At 46.0% G+C, this 18,047-nt stretch overlaps 1 protein-coding gene across 1 annotated transcript in view; it reads right to left on the minus strand.

The window, feature by feature from the left end:
• Nucleotides 1-2,545: 2,545 nt before the first annotated feature.
• SCIMP (SLP adaptor and CSK interacting membrane protein) overlaps nt 2,546-18,047 on the minus strand; it is a 151,182-nt gene continuing 135,680 nt past the window's right edge. Inside the window, exon 5 of the mRNA XM_069226666.1 lies at nt 2,546-4,000. Coding sequence (XP_069082767.1) covers nt 3,858-4,000 — 143 coding nt within the window. The 3' untranslated portion in view covers nt 2,546-3,857. The remainder of the gene's footprint in view (nt 4,001-18,047) is intronic.

Below are 18,047 nucleotides of genomic sequence, written 5' to 3' on the forward strand. Positions count from 1 at the left end.
CTCTGACAAAGGCAGAGACAGATTCCTCGCTGTCAGAGAAGAGGATGAAGACAATCACAAAGTTTTGAAGGCAGCACTGTTAGAAGGGTTTGATCTAAAGTTCAGATAGACCAAGAAAGAGTCTTCCCAAGATTGGGTAGATTTTGTGGACTGTTCTGTGAAAGCTCTGGAAGGCTGGTTGCATGGGAGCAAAGTAAGTGACTATCAGGGCTTGTATAATCTCATTCTAAGAGAGCATATTTTAAATAACAGTGTCTGATGGACTCTGATCTGACTTTTCCCCAAGAATTGGGAAAGAATACATACAAATAGGTCCGTACCACAGTGAGTAGGAGAACTCACACAGGGTGTGACCACAAAAAGAAGGAAGCCGATATGTATCAGGATAAGGGCGGGGCAAAGGTAAAAGTAATGAGTCTTCATCAGGCCCACAAAACTCCTCTAGGGTTGGGAATAAATCCTCTTCATCTTCCTCTTCCTCTAACTTCAAAAAACCTTGGTGCTATGTTTGCAGAAAAAAAGGCAGAAACAGCTCCTGTCCTAAGAAAGGCACCAAGCCTTTCACCACTACTAACCCCACTTCTACTCCTAGTGCCCCAGCAATAGCAGTAGTAGTGGGACTACTAACAGTAGTCAGTCCCAGAGTGTAGCTGGGCTCACCTTAGGGACTGTAGTGGGATCTGGGCTAGCGAGAGAGACTACTGAGGCTGTCTTGGTCTCTGGTGTGGGCACTGACTTCGCCACCCTTGCTAGTTGTCCCCCTAATATGGGTAAGTACTGGCAGCATCCCCTGATAAACGGTGTTGGGGCTGAGGCCTACAGGGACACAGGTGCCAGTGTCACTATGGTGACTGAAAAACTGGTGCCTCCTTGGTCACACATACCAAGTGACTGATGCTCATATTAACACTTTGTGCCCCCCCATGGCAGTTATTGATTTCAGCTGGGGGGTTAATGGCCCTAAAAGAGTTGTGGTATCCTCTGACCTTCCTGTATAAGGTCTGCTAGGTAACGACTTGGAGATTCCAGCTTGGGCTGAAGTGGAATTGGAGGCCAATGCAGCAATGCTGGGGATCCCAGGGCATATCTTTGCCCTCACCAGAACACAGAACAAAAAAGAACAAGTAACCTCCACACACCAGGCCAGCTTCCTACACCAACCAGGAGACACCAGGCAGCAGGGCAACAAACAGAAGAGCAGTCTAGGTGAGTTATTTGTGCAGTCCAGTAGTCCTTCTGACAGAGGTTTGGTCCTTGTTCCAAAGGTGCTCTAAAATCAGGGGGCTACAGCCCCTCTACATATACTCAGAAAGGCCTTTGTTCAAGGGATAACTTCAAACAAACCCTTTAAACTGAAGCACAACACCCATTCAACCCAGCCCTGTCTCAGACATCAGTGGGGGTAATCAGTCCATTGTGTGAGGGCAGGACACAGCCTATTCATATGAAAGATGTGAATGGCCCTCCCTTCCCCATCCCAGGAAGGCTATCAGTATGCGGATGCCTCCTCTGGCAAACCCAGCCCCTACTGTGTGATGGCTGTCTGGAAAGTATGCACCAAGTGGAGCTGTCACTCTCCCCAAGACATGGATTGGAGTGAGGCTGCTAAGCACTAGAGTTATATGTACAGAGAAATGTCCACTTTCTAAAAGTGGCATTTGTAAAATAGTAATATAATATAAAATTCACCTACACCAGTAAGCAGGATTTTTCACTACCATTCCAAACATACTAAACATGCCCACGCCACTCCTTATGGATCAGAAATTACCACTTAGACATATATTAGGCAATTTCCAATGCAAACCTATGAGAGGAGCAGCACTCACAGTAGTGAGAAACTAAATAGGCTGTTTGTCACCACCAGGATATGTAGTACATAAAGACTTATGTCCTACCTTTTTAACATACACAGCACCCTCCCCATAGGGCTATCAAGGGCCTACCTTAGGGGTCACTTAAGTGTAGCAAAAAGGGACTTTAGGCTTTGAAAAGTAGCTTGACTTGCGAAGTCAGTTTGGCAGTAAACTGCGCATGTAGGCCCTGCAGTGGCAGGACAGAGACAGGTTTGAAAGGCTACTTCTGTGGGTGGCGCAATCTGTGCTGTGGGCCCACTAGTAGCATTTAATTTACTGGCCCTCAGTATATGAAATACCATTTTACAAGGGACTTACAGGTAAATTAAATGCGCAAACAGGTGTAACCCAATTATTCCAAGTTGTAAGGGAGAGAGCAAATGCACTTTAGCACTGATTATCAATGGTAAAGTCTCCAGAGTCCCAAAGCCAACAAAAAGAGGATCAGAAAAATAGGAGGAGAAAAGGCAAATGGTTTGGGGATAACCCTGCAGAAAAGGCCATTTCCAACAAACACGTAACTCAGCAAGATAAATCCATAATTTCTTCATACTATGGCACAGTAATCGCATGTAACATATATCATAAAATATTAAAGTGCTAAAATCATCATTACAGGGATAAAATACAAAATCACACCCTTAAGAGAATAATTCTATTTCTCTTAATATACCATGTAGTTATTGTATAAGCAGTGAATAAAAGGTATGCCTTGTCCATGTGCCTCTAAAAATGTTTTGCAAAATTTGACATAATCCAACAATACAACACTCGAAAGGATTAAGGAATTTGGAAAGTAATTAAAGGTACAAAAAAGCGGGTCTACAATTTCTAAAGTGCGCAAGTAAAATATAGCTTTTATATATAAAAGGTACAAAAAATACAACGTTTCCAGCGATATTTTTGTCACCAAGATGTGTTTCTAAAACTATCCAATCATTGGTGGATTCTAATAATCAATGGCTTTTGAGCATAGAGAAATTCTACTGAAAATTCCACAGACGTTTGTAAGTATTGTTGGAAAAAGTGGGTGTTCCTTGCTGTGGAATATGTAATTCACTAGGAGTCACTAGAATATTGCCTTTATATTTAAGCACACGTTTCGGTACACATTTGCTTTACAAATATACTGAATATTCGAGAAAAAGGCGTGTGAGTTCCATTAATATTTCCAAGAATGTTACACACAATTTGAATGGAATCTAGTAGCGCAACAAGGCATAGTAATAATAGGTAGTGACATAGCATAAACACACTTTTTTTTAAAGTGCAATAAGATATAAAAAGATGACGTTATTTGGTTTGTCGATAAAAAGTGCGGTTGTGTTTGGTAAAACTGCTGAATGTGTTTCTAAGCTACTTTTCATGACCATTAATGTATTTTCAATAGAAACGTAAACTGTTTAATTTATACACAGCACCAGCGTTCTGCCCAATACCAATGGCTTCCCATTTGTTTTTGCAAGGATGTGGGCATTGCCTCACAAGAAGATAAAGTCAACAGTCCAGGCTCACACAATTTTTTCCAATGGAAAACTTGGTCAAGTGGAAAAGCCACGTGCAATACTCAGACATTGTAATTACAAAGTGAAAAATATCTACTATAGATCACATTTACTGGCCAAAGTAGAAATATAAATACAACATTTACAGCCAAAGATCACACTTTTAACAGTAAGAGCCTCTAAATTATTTTTTGACTGCGTTTCCGTACTTTGGGGCCATCTCCTCGTCCTCTGTAAATTTTACAGAGATGGTCATGGTTTCCTGCTGTGTGTAGCTCACCACTAACACACAGCCACGCAAGCAAATAAATGAAGGTCCTGATACTATATTGTTTGCATAGTCCACACACGATCTGCATATCAGCGAATGAAAGCACACGACTCACAGGGTAAGAATATGTACCCAAGCCTATTCTGAGTCAGTGATGCACATGCACGCGTCCCCACGTGCCACGTGCCAGGAGTGAAACTGCGCATGCAACAGTCACGTGGCTCCTTAATAGAGGATGCTGGGCGGTATGATTGCGTCATCATAGTCGCTGTCCCCATCAGGTAGGACGCCAATGTATCCAGAATTTGGCCGGTTAGCGGAGTTATTCGTATACCTTTCTATTTCAAAAAGATTATCATGTTGGACATCTGCAAAAAAAAGATCAAAGTAAACCACAGTTTATCCTCTTTAAAAAATGCCTCCTAACTCCACGTCCTGCCGCAAGCTGCTGAACATTATGTTTACCAGTAATAATACTAAGCAGAATATATTAATACTTTTAATGTATTCATGGTCCAGCACTCAATCTGCCCAGTCGCGGCTCGTGTGGTTTTCTGGGGCGGAGTGCAGGATTGGGGGGTGATGTGGGGAATTAATAACATAAAATACAATTTTAAAAAACTTACCTCCGCTCGCACGCTGCGGACAATCCTGATGCTGCTCAAAGCCACGGCGCTCCAGGCAGACTGGGAGCCAAGACGGCCGGCCAAACACACATGCACTGTGAGGGGGAGTACACAGTGCACTCTCCTCTGCTCGTCACCCTCAATGCCCTGCCCCTTTCACAAGGAAGGGATAATGAACGCATTATCCCTTCCTTGTGAAAGGATTTGCAGCGGTTGCTGCTGGTGGAGGGGGTGACACTCCTCCACCCTTATGGAGGAGCCACCCTTGAATCTGCCATCAATGCTCCATAATGCAACACCTCTTCACCAGACCGTTCAGCGCCTCCTACCAGGCCCTTCTCTCTCCCTGCACGCTAGCATCTCTTCAGCACCACATTTCTCTGCCCTGCATTCTTCTCATAAATCTCAGTTCAGTCTCTCCATCGGTGAGGCATTCATATATGGTATGAGAAAGCCTGCTCTCTGCCTGCTTGCTTTCTCACCATTATGCTTGTCTAATCATCCTCCAACCCTTTTGTGTTTCAGACATGTCTCAATATACAGAAAGTTTCGTTTCACAGAGTGTAGCAAATGACCACTTTTTGCGCAATGCCCCCCCATTTCTGTATTAACTGTTTTTGCTGGTTACAGAATTCTGTGCATTTTACCACGGCTAATCAGTGATAAAGTACATGTGCTCCTCCTTTGAGCATGTTGAATTTGCTATACTGCTACTTGGCATACTCAACCTACCTATAATTCTCAAGTATATAGCACAAAGTGTAGCCAGGGTCTGTAAGTTAAAGTCACTAGTGGACTGAAGCATCTATTGTGTCACCCTCCACAGTGGCATATAAAACATGGTTTCAGGCCTACCAGTATAGCCTAAATGTAGCAGTGCCAACACTAAAAGTCAACATGTGAAAAATAAACCCTTTTGACAAGTCAAAGCCTCGCTTTTAAATATTCATAAATTACCCCTATGTTTGCCTTATAGCCCACAAGACAGAGTGCAGGGTATTTAAAAGTAGGACATGTAGAAACTTAATGTTAATATATCTTACAATGATTAGCACCCAAAAGCTATCTTTCCTTGTGGCAGACCTAGCTGCCCTTAGAGAAAGCCAGAGTTCGGATTAAAATCCTAATACTGTAAATTAACACAGGAAAGCGAATAGCTAGAAAAATAATTAAACAACTATTTTTAATAGTCAGTAAAAATTCAATTCAATGGTGAAATCTGATTTGTACCAAATATTAATAAAAAGTAACTTTTATGATGTTACATTTTTGCTGACTCAAGTTCCTGGATGCTGATTTGCTTCTGTCAGCTAGTGATTAGCATTGAATAAGAGTGAAATGCCTCTCAGGATCAAATCATAGGCTGACCTGAATGAGCAGAGGTGACTGCTCTGAACCTCCTAGAATATGCAGGCTGGGGTCTATGGGCATCCTTTTTGACAACACAGTGTCACATTCTACTGAAGTATGTAATCCTGCTTTGACAGGTCTGCTGGGTTTACATATATCACTTGGGGGGGCACTTGAAAGATAGAGAACAGGTTGCCAAGACAATTCTTGTGCATCTACTGTCAGATTGCTGGAGAACCTTGATTTTGTCTCACCAGACTTTTGTCTTTGGGTTTTATACTTAACACTTGGGGCATACTTGAAAGGAAGGTAACAGGATACCAAGACAATTCTTGTATATTTATTGTCTGGTTGCTGAAAAACCCCACTTTTGTCCTACCAGACTTTCTGTCTCTGTGTTTTAGCAGTACAGTGGCTGCTTCAAACTGGATTTTGGTGTTAGATATGGGAGGACACCAAGATTACCATAGTACACTCACCACACACACACACACACACACACAGCCCTCAGAGCACATTAGTCGAAGTCGTTTGCCATCTTAAAAAGGCCGAAAGTGGGCATCCTTGGTTCTTGGAACATTTATCCTATTAGTTAGGGTGTGCACACCCTAACCATTCCCACCCACTAGTTCATGCTAGGCATACATATGGCATTTCGAGGCACCCACCTCAGGACACAGATGGACCTGAAGCACAAAAGAGGAGGACTGGACCTGCTGCTTGTGACATGAGAAGAGCCCTGAAGAACTGGACCTGCTTCCTCTTGTATCATGGACAAATACACAGGGCTGGCCTTCTGTTCAACCTACAGGGATACAAAAGGCTACAAAAGGCCTTTCCTTGCAACTGCCCATGTGAGCAGTGGCAACTTAACCTGGACTGGCTCTAGCTGTTGGCCCCTGTGTGACACCCTGTGAGTATCTTAATGCCTCTTATAAGGTCCTGGGGGGCATTAGAAATGCACTCCCGTAGTGGATTGGGCCTTAAAGGAGTACGTCAGAAGGTAACATTTTTGACCAGAACAAAGCTGGTTGGTGTATCCAAACTATGTTCCATCGTGGTCAGCCTCAAAATGCACCCACTATTTATGCCTACAACTTTGAAAATTCATATCTTGTTCCCCTTATTGAATTGTTGTAATTTTCTTTATTAAAGTTTACTTCACATTCTAAATTAGTTTTTGGATATTTATTGTTTTTAATTTTGACTTTATTACTGTGATGGCACTGAATACATTCATTGCCCTAAAGTAAGCTTGTCTACTTTGTGCCATAGCTACAAAGAGGTTGAGCTCAAGTTAATTTAGTGGCTTTAAGGGTTCACCCTGACAAGGGTTGTGATTATACCTGGGGTGGGTAGTCACCCACCTCTATTAATAATCTACTCATACAAAGAGTGTTCTATTTTTTCAACTGCCTTACATATATGCCTGTTTCTCTTCCTCTATAGATAATGTTTGATGGACTCTCTCCTGACCCAACTTCCTAGCAGCCATCACTCCATGTTTACCCTGGCTTTAATCTAGACTTCTTGCAGCAACGGGCTACACCTTGTTCCAATGCTCTTCAGTCCAGACCTACACCACAGCCAGCATCGTCAGTATGCAATGAAAACACCTCTGCCTGTGCACCTCCACCTGATGATCTGCAACCAGTGTTTATGGTGTTTCAGTAGTTGGCCTGACACATAACTCTGTCAGTCTCATCCAATGTGAGGACCCTTTAAAAAAGAAAATAGTGAAAAGTGGAAGGCTAGAGTTAATCTAAGCCAGTGGTAATTGCTTGTGCCGCATTACAGTCCATTGTTTTTTGGCCACTATGCTACACTAGACGGGCGCCAGTCATAGACAAAACCATCTTGATCCAACACTTATTGCAAAATTTTGTACTAAACTGATGGGAACACAAACAGTCCCAGACTGGTTTCATCCTTGTTGGGCCTCATTAACCAGATGCAGCCACAGTCCTGTGTCCAAGTGAGTGCAGGACCCATGCCTGGGCATAGCCATGGGTGCATATGGTTTATCACTTATACAAACAAAAACGTGATGGTGTGCTTTAAATATTCTCACCTGCTGGTTATTACTCACGTCACATTGCAGACCATCGTTTTTCACCCCATGTCACGCCAGAGAGGGGCAAGCCGTAGACAAATCAGACTTGCTCCTGCCCCAGTAGGCACAGTCCTGCCCTAACTGGCCTTTAGCAGAAGCAGACACGCTTTATTTTGTCTAAACGTAGCAGGTTTGCACAGATATGAGCCTCACATCTGAGACCCTTGTTACCTAAGAGTGCCAAATTACATATACCTGTACAATGTAGCATGTGTCTGTAAAGCTCTCTGATCTATTTCAGTGTCCGGTTAAAAAAAAACATCCAAACAGTAATATATAATAGAAAAATGGCTGAAACGGGCGTCTGCAGCACCGATAAACATAATTGCAGCTGCAGCAGACCATCTGACCAAAGTCTGTAAACAATACAAGCTGAATGATAGAAATGGCATGAAAGAAATCAATGGATACTCTTTACATTTTACATATTTTGGGGTGTTAGACTTTTGAGTTTATACAGGGTCATCCCCAATCTTTTTGCCTCCTGCCTCCTATTTTTCCTGACCTGTTGCTGTTGGCTTTTGAACTCTGAGCACTTTACCACTGCTACCCAGTGCTAAAGGTGCATATGCTCTCTGTGTAAAATGTATTGTTGATTGGTTTATCCATGACTGGCATATTTGATTTACTAAGAAGTCCCTAGTAAAGTGCACTGGAGGTGCCAGGGCTTGTAAATCAAATGCTACTAGTGGGCCTGCAGCACTGGTTGTGCCACCCACATAAGTAGCTTTGTAATCATGTCTCAGACCTGCCACTGCAGTGTCTGTGTGTGCAGTTTTAAACTGTAAATTCGACTTGGCAAGTGTACCCACTTGCCAGGCCTAAACCTTCCCTTTTCTTACATGTAAGGCACCCCTCAGGTAGGCCCGAGGTAGAGCCAAGGGGAGGGTGTAGTGTCTGTTTAAGGTAGGGCATATAGTCATGTGTTTTATATGTCCTGAGAGTGAAATATTGCTAAATTCGTTTTTCAATGGTGCAAGGCCTGTCCCTCTCATAGGTTAACATGGGGACTACCATTAAATATGATTAAAGTGTAGATTCCCTTTGGGAGCGGATGGACATGTGGAGTTTGGGGTCCCTGAGGTCACAATTTAAAAATACATCTTTTAGTAAAGTTGTTTTTAAGATTGTGTGTTTGAAAATGCCACTTTTAGAAAGTGAGCATTTTCTTGCTTATACCATTTCTGTGACTCTGCCTGTTTGTGGATTCCCTGTCTAGGTCAGTTTGACAGTTGGGCTGGTTGCACATCACACTAGACAGTGACACAAAGGGAGATGGGGTGTAGTCTGCATTTCCTGATGAGCCATCTGTACTAGGAGGGAGTGGAGGAGTGGTCACTTACACCAGAAAGGGCTGTGCCTGTCCTCACACAGTGCAGCTCCAACCCCCTGGTGAGTGTCTTGGGCCTGGTCTGGGCAAGGATTTCACATTCAAGAGAGACTTTGTTTTGAAGTAGACCTACTTCAAAGGAGAAATTGGGTATAAGAAGGGCACCCAAAACCACAGACTTTAGAACACTTCTGGAAACCAAGAGGAACCTCTGCCTGGAGAAGAGCTGAAGAGCTGAGGAACAAGAGCTGCCTTGCCTGTGACTGTGCTTTGTGGAGCTATCCTGCAGTTGCTGCTTCTGCCAGATTAAGAGGGCAAAGACTGGACTTTGTGTGCCTTCCATCTTGTGAAGATCTCCAAGAGCTTGATTTAGAGCTTGCTTCCTGTTGTTTGAAGTCTCAGGGACAGCAAAGACTTCTCTCTGCCAGCACCTGGAGACTCTGGAGAGACTCCTACTCTGCCCTGTGGTGCCCATCCAGTTCCTGTGACCCTGAAAGGAGAAGCTTGCAGCCTAAGAGGAAGAAATCCACACACAGAACGCCATGCGGTGAAAAGATCGACGCAACTCCGATCAGCAGCTGTGAAATTGACGCGCCGCCCGCATCACGGCTGAAAATCGAAGCTTGCCTGCAACGTGACTGAAGAATCGATGCACGGAGCTGGAGAAACGACATGCAGCATCGCTGACAGAGGCTGGTGAGATTGCAACCCGTGCTGTGTGGTTTTTTAATCATCGTGCGGCTGGATTTCTGACGCAACTACCGCTGGCCGTGTAAAAACAACACAAGGCCTGCCCAGACCCGAGAGTGCTGACCGTATCGCCGCATTGCTCTCCTGCGGAGGGAAGAAACGACGCGCCCTGACCCGATGAAAGGAGAAACAACACTAGGTCTCGCTTGTGAGTGAAATCGACGCATCGCATGCCCTTTTTGATGCACACTCACCTGTGCAGGGTTATTTTTGACGCACCCAAGGTACATTTTCACGATAATAGTGTTAGTGTGTATTTAAACTACATAAAGACTCTTTTTGCTTTTTAATTGATAACTTGATTTGTGTATTGTGGATTTTTGTCGTTTTGGTCTTGTTTTGTTTAGATAAATATTCTCTATTTTTCTAAACATGTGTTGTGTCATTTGGTAGTGATTTCATTAAGTTACTGTGTGTTTTGGTACAAATACTTTACACCTAGCACTCTAAAGTTAAGCCTACTGCTCTGCCAAGCTACGAAGGGGGTAAGCAGTGGTTAGCTGAGGGTGATTCTCTTTTACCCTGAATAGAGCAGGGGGTAAAACCTGATCTGAAAAGGGGGGTGGTTTGCCCAATCACCCCCTGGTGTGATTTCAAGGGGTACTCTCCCTGAGGAGGGGTGCAGAACCCTGAGAGTAGGGGCAGGGGAGGAAGAGACTCACCCTTGACCCCAATGCAATCTAAGGGTACAGACCATGGATTGGAAGGCCAGGTTTAGGGTATTCCCCCTGACCTGGAGGAAGGGGCTTGTGACCGGGTTGGTCCGGAAGGATCACTCAGAACTCGCTTAGTCTATGTACAAGTGTTTTTATTAAGTTGTTTGGTAACTGGTAAGGGTACGTGAAGGTAGGTTTTTTCTCTTGCGTTCCATGTATGATGGGTGGTATGGCTGTATCCTTTCGGGTTCTGGTCTTCTCTCTTTTCTCCTTATCTCACAGGCATCCCCGGGAGGCACATGTGGAGAGAATAAGATACATGAGGTAAGTGGTCTGTGTTTCAATGGATGTAGTTTCCCTATCTTTCTTCTATCTCTTCTCCTTTCTGTTCTCTCGACGTTCGATATCTGTCACTCCTCTGTTTTCCTTACGACTAGGTGCGGTCCTCACACACTTCGTTTGCCCATCGGCTATTGCTTCAGCCTTCTCTCTCTTCTGGTACCCTTTAGTGCTAATGTGCGCTGTGCCTTTGATGTGACATATGCTCAATATAGTGCTTTCTTGTACTTAATGGTGGCGTTCCCCCCCACCCCCTTTATTTGTGCCCGTGCTCTTCTCTCACTCCTTCCTCCCCCCCCCTTTTGTCCGCTCTCCTCTTTTCTCTTTTTCTCTCTCTCACTCGTACTTCCCAAGTCCGTTATCCCACGCACCTGGAAGTGCCACGCTTCTCCGGAAGTGTGGCGGGTTCACTCGTTCCGACCTCCCGGTTGCCTGCCTTCGTGGGATTCGCCTGGCTCCTTCAGCAGGCTTCTCACGGGGATGATTGGAGTTGCTATTTCTGTTTATTTCCTCGTCCTGTGGTCGTTCGTCTTCCTCCTCCTGCGTTCCGTCGTCCCCCTCCTCCTGTGTTCGTTCGTCTTTCTCCTCCTGTGGTCGTTCGTCTTCTTCCTTCCTTGTTCGTGTTCCCACCGCTTCCAAACCACCGACACTTGTATGTTCTGACTGTGGCAGTTTTAACCTCCCGGCAGCCCGCCACCACCGATCGTCCCACCAATCACGGGGCGAGAGTTTGACAAGGTCGAGGTCGTCAGAGGCAGAGTCAGCACAAGACCGGGCCATGTGCGGGCGATCAGAAGCTAGCCCGTCACATACACTCCCCCTAGAGAGCGGCCAGTCGGGACGCCCAGACGCCAGATACCGGGAAAGAAAGTCTGCAGTTACCATTTGTTTACCCGGGAGATGGTGAACCTGAAACAAAAAAGACTGTAAGGAGAGGAACCAGCAGAGAATTTGGGGGTTGGTGTCTTTATTGCGGGCGAGCCAGGTCAGAGGAGCATGATCAGTAACCAGGGTGACGGTACGGCCAGATAGATAGTATCTGAGGGATTCGATGGCCCATTTAATGGCCAAACATTCTTTCTCTATAGCCGGATAATGTGTTTCCCGTGGCAAAAGTTTCCGGCTGATATATAAGAGGGGGTGTAAGTTACCATCCGTCAGGGGTTGGGACAGTACCGCCCCAAGTCCCACCGCCGAGGCGTCTGTCAGTAGCACAAAGGGTTTTTGGAAGTCAGGGCAACTTAACACAGGTGCAGAAGTGAGAGCGGTTTTTAGACTGTCAAAACTACGTAACTCAGAGACTGACAGATTACCAAAGGTATTGGGACACGTTTTTTTTAGCAAGTTTGTCAGAAGTTCTGCCATCGTGGAAAAATGGGGAATAAAGCGTCTGTAGTAACCTACTAAACCCAAGAATGCCCTGATGTCTTTCTTCCTCTTCGAGAATGGCATATGTGCAATGGCTTCCAGCTTTTCGATTTGGGGACTTATCTGACCACCCCCTACTATACAACCTAGGTATTTAATGCTAGATAGCCCCAATCGACATTTCTCGGGATTGGAGGTTAACTGGGCCGTCCTCAGGGCATGTAAAACATTATCTATGTGTGTCATATGGTCCTCCCATGTATTGCTATAGATAACGATGTCGTCAAGATATGCTGCCGCATACTGCCTGTATGGTCGTAAAATCTCATCCATGAGCCTTTGGAAGGTGGCAGGGGCTCCATGGAGCCCATAAGGAAGGACAGTGAAGTGATATAATCCGGAGGAAGTGGCAAAGGCTGTTTTTTCTTTATATTCTTTTCTTAAAGGTATTTGCCAATAGCCCTTCGTAAGATCCAGCGTGGACAGATACTTAGCGTGACCTAATCTCTCAACCAACTCGTCAATTCTAGGCATGGGATAAGCATCAAAGTAGGTCAGGTCATTGACTCTTCTATAGTCTACACAAAACCTGGTACTACCGTCTGGTTTAGGTACTAATACCACTGGCGAGCACCATGGACTGGTCGAGGGTTTTATGATACCGGCCTTTAACATGGCCTGGACTTCTTTTTCAATAATTTGTTGTTTGGCTTCGGGTGATGCGATACGGCCTCTGCCGGGAAACAGTATTCATTTTGAGTCGAATGGGATGTTGGACTAACGTGGTTCTTCCTGGATATTTGGAAAATACGTCCAGGTTCAGGTCCACCAAGTGGTTTAACTGGTGAAGAGGTAACCCGGTAAGAGTGGGGTTAATCCATGGTTTTGCCGGGTTGGGCAACTCCTGGTTTGGGAGAAAAGGATAAGGAATGTCCTCATTCATTTAAGAGTTAATATAGTTGATGGAGTGCCCTTCAGAGGGGCCCAACCACTTTTTGAGAAGGTTGATATGGTATATCTGTTCCCTCCCGCCGCTTTGGTGTATGTCTAGTTTATACGTAGTTGGGTTGATTTGGGCAATCACATCAAATGGACCCTGCCATCTAGCCAACAATTTGTTTTCAGTGCTAGGAAGTAAGACCAGGGGTTTGTCCCCTACTGCTAACGACCTAACAGTGCTTTTTGTGTCATATATTTGCTTCTTCTTATTCTGTGCCTCTCTTAAAGCAGTGTGTGCTTCCTCCCATACTGTATGTAGATTTTCTCTTAATTCTTGGGTATACGTTAATAAATCCTTAACCTCTTCTTCTGAGTCTTCCCACTGTTCTGCTAACATGTCCAACAACGTATGTGGTTGTCGACCAAACAACATTTCAAAGGGGCTGTGACCTAAAGAGGACTGTACGTGAGTGCAGATAGCGTATAGAACCAAAGGGAGCTTCTTTTCCCAGTCTTTGCCCGCCTCTGATATACTTTTTCGTAGAAGAGATTTGATAGTTTTATTATATCTTTCCACTAGCCCGTCTGTTTGGGGGTGATAGACTGAGGTACGGATTTGTTTTACCCCCAATAACCGACATAACTCAGTCATTAATCTGGACATGAAAGGAGTCCCTTGGTCAGTCAATATTTCTTTTGGGAAACCCACTCTTGAAAAAAACTCTATCATGGCTTGGGAGATGGCTTTAGTATGCATACTAGGGAGGGCTATGGCTTCCGGATAGCGGGTGGCATAATCCACCAGGACTAAAACGTATTGTCTACGCCGAGTGGAAGGTGTGAGGGGACCAATGATATCCATCCCAACTCTGGAGAAGGGAATTTCGATGACCGGAAGAGGTTGGAGGGGTACGGGGTTTTGTGGGGAGGGGTTATAGAGTTGACATTTGGGACACTCGGAACAATGTTTACGTATTTCTCCATAAACCCCAGGCCAGTAGAATCGTCTAAGAACTGCTTCCTCGGTTTTTTCCCTTCCCAAGTGTCCTTCTCCGTTATCCCTGTGTGCTAATTGTAACACCTGTGAGCGGTGACTGCTAGGTACAGCTAATTGTAATTTGTTTCCCTCTGTGTTGGTGGGTTTCCTGTACAATAAATTATTATGTACCACGAATCTGGGACCTACCCCTGGTACCGCCCCGGATACTGCCTGTTGCCAAGCGTGTTTCAATGAGGGATCCTCATTCTGATTCCGTCGGAAATCACCTGTGACTGTGCAAACCTTCCCTGTGACCTTATGTTCGTCTAGGGGTAAATTGTTCAGAGCATAGGAGCGCCGTTGCTCCCTTTTTTGTCTCCTACTCAGAGCAGTCCGTACTGTTTTGCTTTCCTCTAGAACCGCCCCACTGGGTGCCTCCTTCCACCAGTCTCTCAATATGTGCTCTTGCCCGGCTTTCTCTAATAAAGAGGGAAAACCCTCATAGTCTGTCCCTAGGATAATGTCTTCGTCTAATTTTTCGAGTACCCCGACCTGTAGTATCTTAGTTTGGTCTCTCCACTTCAACCTTATAGTGGCAAGGGAGTAATATCTTTGATCACCATGGACACAGGCGATGAGGACTTGTGTTTCCGGATATTCCTGGCCGGGTAACACTAGATCACCTCTAATCACACTCTGGCTACAACCTGAGTCAATGAGGGCTCTTCTCTCTATGTCATTAATGAGAATGGGGAGGATATATTTTGGTTTGTCTCCTCCAGTCCAGAACACTCTCCCTCTGGTCAGCCCTATCTCCATAGGTTCTTCAGCGTCTTTCTTTTGTGGACAATACCGGGCGATATGCCCCCACTCTGAGCAGTTATAGCACTGTGGTCCGTTGCCTGGGTGTCCGGATGTCCCTGGGCCCGTGGATGGGGTGCGGTCAGGTCCATGAATCCCTACTGGCCTATGAGTGATGTTCCGAGGTAGGACTGGTCGGATAGGAGGTGGTGGTGCTCTCCTTGCTATAGCACTGAAGTCCGGACCTCTATGATATGCACAGGCTAGGTCCACAGCCGTTTCATTAGTTAGACCGGGATGTTGACGTACCCAGTTACGGGTGGTAGAAGGTAAGGCATCCAGGTATTGTTCTAAGACAATGACGTCAAACATTTCTTCTCTGGAATGTTCTGATGGATGCAACCATCATCCAGCGGCGTGTTGGACTCTGTAATATAAGGTGCGGGGGTTCTCCTGGTGTTGCCATTTCGTTTGTCGAAATCTGGAGCGATAACTTTCGCTGTCTAAACCCACTCGTTTTAAAATGGTTTTCTTAATGTCTCGGTATGGAAGGGTTCCGCTGGGATTGATGGCCTGATATGTTGACTGCAGGTGACCTGTGAGAAAGGGGGCGATATATTGACCCCATTTGTCCTCCGGCTAATTTGCTGTACTTGCTACCCTTTCAAAGTTTGTAAAGAATGTGTCAGGATCTTCGTGCTCCTGATACTGTTGTAACACACTACTTGGTACATTAGGGTGTACTTTGGTATGGGTGATGGTATCAGTTAGTTTTCCTAATGCTGTTTCATGCACCAACTGGTTGTTGGCCATAATTGTTGCTTGGCTCTTAAGTGCAGTCTGCAATGCTTCACGTTCCTCTTTCGCTTCCTTCATTTGTTGCTCCCACATCACTTGGAGATGCCTTTGGCCTTCAGCCAATTGGGCTTTTACATCGGCCATAGTCGCCTTCTCTTCCATAATGGCGGCAGTCCTTTTCAAAATTCCACTTCTGACACCACTTGTGACCGGGTTGGTCCGGAAGGATCACTCAGAACTCGCTTAGTCTATGTACAAATGTTTTTATTAAGTTGTTTGGTAACTGGTAAGGGTTCTATGTATGATGGCTGGTACGGCTGTATCCTTTCGGGTTCTGGTCTTCTCTCTTTTCTCCTTATCTCACAGGCATCCCCGGGAGGCACATGTGGAGAGCATAAGATACATGAGGTAAGTGGTCTGGGTTTCTATGGATGTAGTTTCCCTATCTTTCTTCTCTCTTCTCCTTTCTGTTCTCTCGACGTTCGATATCTGTCACTCCTCTCTTTTCCTTACGACTAGGTGCGGTCCTCACACACTTCGTTTGCCCATCGGCTATTGCTTCGGCCTTCTCTCTCTTCTGGTACCCTTTAGTGCTAATGTGCGCGGTGCCTTTGATGTGACATATGCTCAATATAGTGCTTTCTTGTGCTTAATGGTGGAGTTACCCCCCCCCCTTTATTTGTGCCCGTGCTCTTCTCTCACTCCTTCCTCCCCCCCCTTTTGTCCGCTCTCCTCTTTTCTCTCTCTCTCTCTCACTCGTACTTCCCAAGTCCGTTATCCCACGCACCTGGAAGTGCCACGCTTCTCCGGAAGCGTGGCGGGTTCACTCGTTCCGACCTACCGGTTGCCTGCCTTCGTGGGATTCGCCTGGCTCCTTCAGCAGGCTTCTCACGGGGATGATTGGAGTCGCTATCTCCGTTTATTTCCTCGTCCTGTGGTTGTTCGTCTTCCTCCTCCTGCGTTCCGTCGTCCTCCTCCTCCTGTGTTCGTTCGTCTTTCTCCTCCTGTGGTCGTTCGGCTTCTTCCTTCCTTGGTCGTGTTCCCTCCGCTTCCAAACCACACTCGTATGTTCTGACTGTGGCAGTTTTAACCTCCCGGCAGCCCTCCGCCACTGATCGTCCCACCAATCACGGGGCGAGAGTTTGACAAGGTCGAGGTCGTCAGAGGCAGAGGCAGCACAAGACCGGGCCATGTGCGGGCGATCAGAAGCTAGCCCGTCACAGGGCTACTGCTAACAGTGCCCCTACCGTGTTGTCTTCTTGAGGGGGACACTCCTAGTTGGGGGGTGCAGGAACCCAGAAGGGAGGGAAGGGGGAGGGAAGCCTCACCCCTAGCCCTGGTCCAACCTGAAGGTACAGACCCCAGGTTGGAGGACCAGTTGCAGGTTAACATCCCTGCACTGGTGGAAGAATTGTGCAAGACTGCTTCTACAAGCACCCTGACAATTTTTGACTCTGGGGGTGCCGCTCCTGGAGGGAGGGTACAGAGCCCCAGAGGGGAGGACCATGGTCAGGTTATCATCCCTGACCTGGTGAAAGGGAGAGTGGTCAAAGGGTGCCAGGCACCTGGGGCTACCACCCCCCACTCTCCACGGTCACAGTGATTGGAGAGGCCTGAGGTCGGGCTCTCATCCCTGACAGTTGTCAGGGGTCACTGTGGCTTTCTGTCCTGGTGGACAGAGTTGCCCCTGGGGGGGGGCAAGAGTCGCACCCCGGGGGTGGAGGGGGCAACACCACTGTGTTGGCCCTGGTGGTACTATCTGCCCATTGGGATACATCTGTGAGCAAAATAAATTTAGGTGCTGCACAGATGGTGTCTGCAGATGTGGAGAAGGGTTCCCCTTGGGTTAGCTTAGTGGGCCCTGAGAGTATGGACAGAGGGATCCAACTCGAGTTAGGAAGGCGTAGAACTGGAACATGACCCTGCTGTTGTGAGCCTGGGTCCTTGTTCTATCACCCCAATCAGGGAAGTACATCAAGGTATTGATTGTTCTCCCTGGCTTTAGGCTGATAGGGGGTTGTGTTAGACTTTTGAGTTTATGCAGGGTCATCCCCAATCTTTTTGCCTCCTATTTTTCCTGACCTGTTGCTGTTGGCTTTTGAACTCTGAGCACTTTACCACTGCTAACCAGTGCTAAAAGTGCATATGCTGTGTAAATTGTATTGTTGATTGGTTTATCTATGATTGCATATTTGATTTACTAGTAAGTCCCTAGTAAAGTGCACTAGAGGTGCCAGGGCCTGCAAATCAAATGCTACTAGTGGGCCTGCAGCACTGGTTGTGCCGCCCACATAAGTAGCTCTGTAATCATGTCTCAGACCTGCCACTGCAGTGTCTGTGTGTGCAGTTTTAAACTGTAAATTTGA

The sequence above is a fragment of the Pleurodeles waltl genome, chromosome 3_2, assembly GCF_031143425.1.
Source record: "Pleurodeles waltl isolate 20211129_DDA chromosome 3_2, aPleWal1.hap1.20221129, whole genome shotgun sequence".
NCBI classification, from domain to species: Eukaryota; Metazoa; Chordata; class Amphibia; order Caudata; family Salamandridae; genus Pleurodeles; species Pleurodeles waltl.